We start from the raw sequence: 9,641 nt of genomic DNA, 5'->3' as shown, positions 1-9,641 counted from the left end.
TAATGAAATTTTGTAAGATTATCCTCACACTTCAGCATTTTTTTGCACTGTTGATCGGGTTTTTTTCCCTTATATAATTTTCTTATAACAGGAACTATCAGTGTTTGATCAGGAGTCCCCTGAAGTCGGAAAGGATCCTTTCTGCATGACCTGACCCAAAGCTGACCACGTTCCCGAGCACAAAAAAAAGAGTCAGAACGAAATATAAGCTTAAAAGGAACTTATAAATATCTTAAATGGCATTTTTATTCTCTGTGGGAAACTACAGTAGATACCTACACAAACTGTGCACTGTTTCCACCACAACATACTGGTTAAGGGACTTAACTACTCTTAACTACTCTTCCTGACAGGCCACTCAAAACTGTCAAGAGTTGGGTTTACTCAAACCATTCCACTAATCCAGCAAGTCTGTCTGGTTTTCACCCACAACCAAAACAAAGGACAAGCTGGCTCCAAGCCTGACTTAGCCTTGGGAGGATCTTACTCTGCTGCAGGTGGAAGCCAGGGAGCTAAATTTAATTCCCATATCTGGCTACTGCAAATACTCCTGTCCTTATGAACCACCAGGGTGAATTAATTTGTTCCTACACAACACACACTCCTTAAAATGCGTCTAAGTCCCATCAAGAGATTACAGCTCCACTTATCAAAAACAATGAGTCTTTATTTACCTTCAAGATGTTGTCAGGATGCTCCTTAGCAGAAGCAACAAACAGGTCATGCCCACAGACAATTCCCTCTGCAAGAAAATACTTGAACAACAAGTTGGAGTAGAGACCGTATTTATCTTCCTCTGTGAAAACAAGAATGGTTGGAGTTTTATTTTGTTGTCAGATAAATCACCCACCTGTATGTATGAATTTTATGGGTTCATGGGATGGGGTTTTTAGGTTTTTAATATAGGAGAATTATATTAATACTTACGTCCTCAGTGCTTAAAATATTAACTTGCTTAAAATATCGATGCTTTTTCAAAATCCAACCGTATTTAGGCATGCTGAAGCTATACAGAGGTCTCATTTATTACAGAGACATTCTTACATCTGCATTTCTTTCAGAGCTGTGAAAGCCACAAACCCAGGCAAACCCAATGTCTATTTTGAAAAAACAGGTTATTTCCAACACTGGTTTTGAAAGGTAACCAGAGCAAAAGCAGGAACACACTCGAAAGACACAGGAATTTACAGTTTAAGAAATGAGACAATGCTTGTTAAGAGACATGAAAATGCAAACTCCCACTGACTTCAGAAAGGTCAATATTTCCTTCAGCTTCTTTACTGCAAGTTAAGTATCAGAAATTAGCAGAATCAGAAAATCTTAGTGAACTTCATGCAATTAAAACTTATCATAACTTTAAAACCACAAGTATTCAAAAATCACTGCAAAAGAAGTAGTTCTCCAAGAGATATTCCCCAACATCTCCGTGGGATATTAAGTAAAACAGAATTTAGTTCCTGCCTTTTTTTTTTTTTTTTTTTTTTTTTTTTAATTTCACTTTTAAATTTAGTATTTGGGATACATTTAAAATTTGGAAGGTTTGCATTTTTAATTTCTCCTTTCTTCATAATAATAATCATCCCTAAAGATACAGCATCGAGATTACATATTTTGTTGTAAGGAGAAATATTTATTTAAGAGTTTCCCTTTCATGAAACCCAAGAAATGAACTAAAAGCGACTCCAAAGCAGTATTTCAAGGTAGAGAAAAATGCTTCATAACACATCACTGAGACAGGAGATTAAATAAAACTGGATATCCAAAGAAGCCAAAGGGAATACAATAATTACAGCACCATCATTACTAGTACTAGCCATTGATATATCCAGTCTATTGTAGAGTTTTCAGTCTTTCTGGATCATCATTTTTGATACTAATTATTCCTTAGAAAGCAAACAACATGCTCAATTTTGTGCCAAACACAACACACAAACTCCATAAACTAGCGCATAAATGTAAGAAATCACACTGCGTGCTGATGATTATTTAACCAAACTAGGAGGAAACAGGTCTGTTGTAGTAAAGAAGAATTTTCACTCAAATTTTATTTGAAATGCTGAAACGTTAAACTGTAGATGCAAAGCAATGAGGGATATAAACCCTTTTACTGACTTAATCAAGATGATAATTAATTTCAATGACTCGTTGACTTATCTGTAACATAAGAGGACTAGGGATGTTCTTACACTGCCATACCCAAAACACATTTTGCAAAACAATAAGGCATTTTCAACGCAGCAAATTAAAGGTATTAATATCCAGTGTAAGGACACATCATTCCAGCCTTTCCTTTGGTTTGCTGACACTGACTTTCATAACGGCAAACTTGGGAGTAAAAATAGGAAATTAGGTATTGGAGAGTGATCTAAATATAAACCACCTCATAGTCTGCTACAGTACTCTGAGGATTAAATGCGTCTCAGAAAGCCTTTACAACCAGTGTATCTGGAATTGTTAAAGCCAACGCATCTGTAAGAATCCCTCAGTTCTTCAATTTGTCAGATAGAGGATGGCTTTTTATTGATTCATTTCTAGGTCACTAAACTTCTGTGGCATTCAAAAGATCTAAAGTGCACCCATCTGGGGCTTTTCTGATAGCATCCATTGTCCCCTGCCTTCAGTAGTTAGGTTACTATTCAAACCCACAGGAGTTTCCTTCCTTCTTGTAAATAAACAAACAAATCATCTGGCACAGGTACCTCACTGATTATTTTCACGGAATCACGGAATGAAACGCTTCTCTGGTAAGGCTTGGGCTTACTATTTTGATGGCTAGGGGTGAATTTTCAGCTGTTACCTTCACTTTCCCGAAATTCCCAACAGAACCACCTTCATTCTGCACGTGCAGGAACTTAACACTCGAGTTCCTTTCAGTCAGGCAAGGACTTGAGACAAACCAAGCTGGCCCAAATTCTCAGCCTCCACAGCAAAGAGCTGTCCCATCAGCAGCCTCCATCGTGAACTTCACTTCCAGCTAATAAGGCACTTAAACAAATCAGACTCTTAAGGATAAAGACCGATTCCTATTTATGGCTCTTTTCACCACAGACATTCTCAACACCTTCGTGCACAGACTGTCTGTAGCTCCCACTCAAAGAAATTAGGTGTAAAATTTTAAGGCCCTGGATTTTATCTGGACACTGAGATCACTAAGGCACTGCAAATATATAATTTATCTAAAAATTAGGGAAAAAATTGAATTATAAGAACTGATCCATAAATATGTGACTGATATGTAAACAACAAAAATGTCTCTAACCATAACTAGCCCCTCTGCACAGAGGTTTTCATGTTTCACGAGAGGGATACAGAACAAGCTCTAGAACTTGAGGAGGAACAAAAAGTCAGGAACAAAACCCGCCATAAGGTAACAAATACTTAAATAAATACGCTCATATTTATATAACACCTGGCTCTTAAACATCTATATAATAATAAACAACAGGGAGGTCTTTGCAAAAGTCCAGCAGTAATTTGTAGTATAATTGCTTCAAATGGTGGGGCTGTAAAAGGGAAAAGTAGCACTGCAACAATGTAATGTACAGGCAGCTTATTTTTTTCCCCTCTGTACAAAGTCTAGACAGGTTGCCCTAAAGCTGCCAAAAGCCTGTCATGGCCTATCAGTATCGATAGTTTTTTTTCCACCAGATAGTTCTACAGTGGGGTCCTGTGACCTAAGGTGTGTCTTTCTGTGGCTATGAAACATCTCCCTGAATTGCTGCGGGTTACAAGATGCGATTATTTTAATAATCTGGAATTCCAGTTAAAAGATACTTTTCCAGTGTCCACGTTTACTAAGCTGGAGGGGATATAGTTTGTGTCACTTGCATTTAATTAGCACATGCCAAAACGGGGTTGTCAAACATAGAAGTTACAATATTTGGCATTTGGCCATAACTTCGGGAGGGTGAATTCTGGTAACTGGTATTTTGTAGAATTATATTTCAGCAAATCACTGTTTTGTAACCTCTCTCGAGATTATCTTTCTCAGCTTTAAAAAAGAAGATACATTCAGTTCTATTGACAAGGGAAGAGAGCTCTTACCAGTCAGGTTAAACTGCACGTCTAACAAAAATAATAGTAGCTAATTAAAGTAGCTGAAACTGCCTCAAGGCTTAGAATGTACAAGTATAGACCTGCTTTTAACCAGACATCCTCAACTTTTAATAACTGACCTCAGCTACCAACGAAAACCCTCCTACTGATAATCTTTAAAACATTTAGCTGTCAGTGACCTTGTCAAAACTTAAAGGTAGGTAAGAATAGGTTCTTACACAGCACCCAGGAGAGATGGATTTTGAGTGGGCTGTAACTCACCACGCAGAACGTGTCACATGAACAAGGCTTATGTTTAAAAACAAAGTAAACATCCTTCTGGAAACTCTTCCCCAGGCCGGCAAAGCAGACACAAAACAGGTCGAAGGGTTTAACCAACAGCCACACAACTTGTTTTGGAAGGGGAGGTTCTTCTGGAAAGCTGAAAGTAGTTTTTCATTTCCATTGAACAACCTGGTTTGATGGTGCCACATCAGAATGCCTGTTACAAAGCCCACCACAGGAAGATTTTTTTAAAAATAAAGTACTGGTTAAAATCCTAAAAATTCTTGTTATGTGAACAAAACCCAAGTTCTGAGCTCCTCTAGTAACCAGGATCTGGGATGAGGTTACCGTATGCCTCAGCTCTCTAATTCTCATATAATTAAAACACTGTCAAAAGAATATACTACAGAATTAAGTTCAACTGAAAATCACGGTGCTCTTTATTAAGAATTGAGTTTAAAAAATTGTACACTTAGATTTCAAACAGTATTTTCCGGTCTTAGCAAGTAACCTGCGCCATTACTACATCTCAGAACACAACAGTTAAAATAAATATTTTAATACCCTGAATCTACTATTATTTGGTTAAATTAACCAAGATAATGTGTCAAATAATGAAGATGAGCATTTAATTTGCAAAGGGAGCTAAGCTAAAAGTAATGCAATTTATTCTTGCCTTAGAGAATGTCGAAGGAAGGGGGGAAGAATTTAACCTTTTTATAACACTTGGAATACAACACAGAAAGATCTTCCTAGGAGGTTTATCACTGACAGCTTCAATCCTGATAATATTAAGCTTGCCTAGACTAATCTCATGACAGAATTTTTTGGTATACTGACAGGATATCCTAACAATGCAATTACAGTTCTACCTGCACCGACTTCAAAAATTAATCTAAAAATTTCTAGACTAATGAGTCACGAATAAATATAGTTCCTGCCTTAAGACTTCTTGTATCTAATTACACGTTCCAAAATGACATAGGTCTTATTTTGGGGGGAAAAAAAAATTTAGTTTTCAGATGTGAAAGAGACGTGAAGCACAGTTTAATATCAGATCACAAATACAGAACAATGTAAGGATAAGTAAATTAAAACCTACCAGCCACAAGCCATCTCTTCCATTAGAACACTGACCAAGGAAAGCAAACAGCTTTTCCCTTCCATCACCCTGCCCAGTGTCCACTGAGGTCACAACTGCTTTTCACACCCACCACTGCTCCAGAACAACCTCCTTTTATTTAATGACAATTTTCCAGCTAGTGGGTTCGTCTGATGACACCCGGTTTTGTCTACATGAACTGGCAGCAAATATTGTCATGGGAAGACGAAGCAAAATTAATCCAGTGTCATAATCTGTGATCTGTGTAAAATATTACAGGATATAACATTCCTTTTTTCCTTCTTCCTTTACCACAATGTTTTCGTGCCTTTCAGAAAATAAATGAAAATTACTGAGTCAATCTGTCTTAAGGCTAAAGAGCCACACTCTGAAGAGCTGCTTGGCTACCGGTGCCTGTCACTGGACACACGATGGTTTTGCCATCGAATAAATCCCAGGCCAAGGAATTGTAAACAGCATTCCCAAAAATACTTCCAAGTGATAGGGAGATTAAATTCCTAAATTCAAACAGCTTTGCAATGGGATAGGTTTTTGTCAGTCCTACAAATCAGGAAATTGAGGAACTTTACATCTTAGTCAGTGGGAGAAAAGAATCACTCGACTTTTTAGGCTCCAACAGTTCAGAGGTATTGCAGTGACTGGAAAACTAAAAGTTAGACCTGTTGTCCCTAGGATCCTAGTTTTTTTTTTTTTTTTTGTTCCAGCAACTTGGGATGAAAAGGTAGTATTAAATTTGTCACACTACTCGAGCTGTGAACTCAGGTCACAGATGCAGATGTTTTCCACATCAGTGTCCCTTCATCCACATCCTCACAGAAAGGCTTCCATCGTCTCTCAGCTGATTCTGACAACCAGAAGATTAAAAGATTGAACATCTTCCTCGGACAGCCAAACTTACAAAAAAACCCCCAACCCTTAGTGATGACAGACAGTCTGAATCTTAGAGGAAATCAAGTAGTTAAAAAAATCTTTGCTAATCGAAATATTTTGCTGGGTAGTCCTGGAATGTGCTGAACACCATCCCTTCAAACAGAACTCTGGGGTATTCTTAGTGTGTCTAAAATTAAGGCTTCGGTTCACCTCCAGTAAATCTTGAAATGTGCAGAAGTCCACTCTGAAAGCTACACAAAGTGAAGAGATCTGAGAGTTACACTTCCTTAAAGTCTGACTTCAAAACACAGTGAAAAGCCAGGCTATTTATTGAATACTTTAACATATATTCTATACTAACCAATAAGAAGAAGGGTTCCAACAGCTACACCTCCACCTGGAAAGAAAACGAAACAAAGAATAAAGTAAGACTTCATTTTAATACTATGTTAGAGAACAATTAACTTTTCTTAGTTTATAAGTCAAAGAAAGGTGATAACGGGGAATTTAAAAATATAAGAGTGAACAACATTTTAATTACCTTTGCAATACTTACTACAATTCTCTATTATGAAATAATTATACATTACACGTAATTATATACTGCACATTACAATTACTTTCACAATATACTGTACCATCATCATTGTGGTAAAAAGATCCTGCAGAGCTCTGCAGAACTGCACTCAAGTACCACAGCAGTGATGTGTGGTCTGAGCCAGCAGATTTTTCCTGGGATGGCTCGAGTGAGTAAACACGCTACAAATTAAATTCATATGAATCGCCATCAAGTGATATTCCTTTGTACCAAGAAGGATGTCAGCAAAGTGGCATGCTAAGAAGCTAGAAAATTCCCAGCCAAGGCTTCGAGGCAAAACCCTGGCTCCACTGCTTTTTGTGTTATTAGTGAAAACAGACCTGGCAGTGAGGCAGGCAGGATTTCACCCAGTGAAACCTGGGCTGATAGATCATAAACATCTAACACACAACTGAAAAAACACATACTATTAAAGCCTTCCACAGCATGTCTTGGACATAACAGCAATTCTATGAATTCCTTTACAAAGGTGGTGAAAGAAGAATTCATATTTTATTTCAGGTGAAGAGTAAGCTGGTTTATAATCTGAATTCCAAGAATTGCAACAGTAGAGCAATCTGACATCAGACTATTTCGTTTAACAATTATACGACTGTGACAGGAAAGTTAAAAATTCCTGGAAGTGTTCAGATGGCCACACGTAACCAGTGTTTTGCATGAAGGGAACTGCAGTATGACACCTGCAATTACACACTGATTTAAAAGTTAGGAGCAAACTGAATCACGTTGGCACAACATCCAAGGCTCCAGAAGTTAATTCTGGATTGCACAGATGGACTCCAGTGAACAGGATCATTCATTTTATAAATTTATTTATAAGAGTTCATTAAACTTCACTTGGAATCGATTCCAGTGGGAGCTAGACCAACTTCTTAACCTCTGCTGGTGGGAACACAAATGTCTGCAGCACCCGTAATGTTGAATCACCCAGAAGGAAGAGAAAAAGCAAACTTCTCTCCCCCGGGCCAAATAAATTGTTGCATAATATCACCTGAATTAAAACCACCACAGGATCACTTTGCCAGCCAGAGCTGGTAACATTTGTGCACATACCCAGGTTGCTGAAGGCCAGCTCAGCTCAGAGGACTGGCCTGACTCACGTCATCAGGTGAACAGTTTGAACAAGTGTATTCTATCAGACGGAATGAAAAACTACTGCAGTTATTCATATTATAATTAGTAACAACAATAGTAAATTAAGCAAAAAAACAGGGGATGGGAAAAATAGCAGGAATACTGATGGAGTCAAAAGGAAGAGGTGAAATCTTGTGAGTTTCCCAAGAAAGCTGCTGTGAACCTGTTATTCTTTCTAATTTTGCCAATTTAGGTTTTCTTTGCTGGTCCCTAAGGTAGTAGCACATGTAAACAGCTAAGCAAGACTTGTAACTTTCCACACAGCTACTTACAGCAAAGAGATTTAGGATCTTAAGGGCAGACACACAACAAACTTTGCAAGTGGAGAAGTGTCCCGACTGTTTTCAGAGCATATCCCTGACTTTTTTTTTTTTTTCCAAGCAGCTTGAAACAAAACCCTCCATACAAGGCACGTGATTATTATATTGTACAATAGTTGCAGCTCATTACAGAGAACTGCTCTGGCACAAACTGTGGTCTCGAAAGTAAAATCTTGGAAGTAAACTTGACTATAAAGCCTGAAAATGCAGCGCCTTAACGGCAAGATGGCATTTGAAATCCAGCACTTCTCTAACACTCCTTTTCCAAAGGAAATGCATTTCTTAAGAGGAGTGACCAGCAATAACACAACAAGCAGCCTCTAGCTGCAGGGTAAAAGGAATTACTCCTTGTGTCCTCTGCCTTTTCCTCTCTTCAGAAGCTCCTCATTCCACCTGTGTCTGATAGCACCACGCTCACACTCACTCCTAAGCTTTATCTTCATGTCTGGTAAATAATGTTGTATCTGGGTTACAGATGTCAACCAGGCAAACTTCAATTCAAGCCCTAAGCCAGAGATTTAGAAGACTGCTCCGCTGACTATCAAAAAATACGCCTATGAAAAACACCAGACTAAGAGAGGTTGTGGTAACTTCCACTGGGAATTTGTCCCCCACAAAAAAAGGATTGTCCTCTGTCCCCGGTGACAATAAAAATTAAATATTCTGTGCAGTCAATTATTTAACTGCCAGTGGGCAAGACAAAAGAAGGAAAGCAACAGCAGTCTTTAAGAAACACATGAACTGCATTCTGCAACACGTTTATGAAGCATTTCCACACACACACACACACACACAAACGACAGGAAGGAGGCCAAGCACAACACTTCAACCAGCACAGTGGGCTCAGTCAGCTGGGCAAAGGATGGGATTATCCCCTTTACTCTTTAGATCACACCTGGAACATGAAGTTCAGTTTTGAGACACTCAGTACAAGAAAGAACCAAAAATAAGCTGAAGTGAGAAATAAACTGAAATGAGCCCAGTGGAGGGGAACCAAGATGGGGCAAATAACCCAAGATGGTACAGCTGGTCTGTCTCCAACAATGCCTAATACCAGGAGCCACTGGAAGCTTTTTTTATAGTCACCAGGTTTGGCACAAGTCTTGCCTGGCCTACCCACCCAGCCCCCAGAAATCAGTGATTCAAGGGCTAGCAGCTTACCAAAGGTTTACACAGGAATGCAGTTTTACAGCTTTTCAAAGATGCCAAAACCCGAAAACTACCTAAAAGAATATTTACAAGTTGCTATTCCTAGGGTTGAAAAGCTTCCTTGATA

The 9,641-nt window shown here is 38.5% G+C and overlaps 1 protein-coding gene across 1 annotated transcript in view; it reads right to left on the bottom strand.

The window, feature by feature from the left end:
- Positions 1 to 9,641, bottom strand: part of ELP4 (elongator acetyltransferase complex subunit 4) — a 122,528-nt gene that overhangs the window by 111,220 nt on the left and 1,667 nt on the right. Inside the window, exons 2-3 of the mRNA XM_027904591.1 lie at positions 6,675 to 6,710; positions 675 to 796 (exon numbers count right to left, since the gene is read on the bottom strand). Coding sequence (XP_027760392.1) covers positions 675 to 796; positions 6,675 to 6,710 — 158 coding nt within the window. The remainder of the gene's footprint in view (positions 1 to 674; positions 797 to 6,674; positions 6,711 to 9,641) is intronic.

Source organism: Empidonax traillii, unplaced genomic scaffold (genome assembly GCF_003031625.1).
Source record: "Empidonax traillii isolate 1590-97213 ecotype Southwest subspecies unplaced genomic scaffold, ASM303162v1 scaffold1068:size345056, whole genome shotgun sequence".
NCBI lineage: Eukaryota > Metazoa > Chordata > Aves > Passeriformes > Tyrannidae > Empidonax > Empidonax traillii.
Note: the sequence above shows the minus strand (reverse complement) of the source record. Positions and strands in the feature narration are given on the sequence as shown.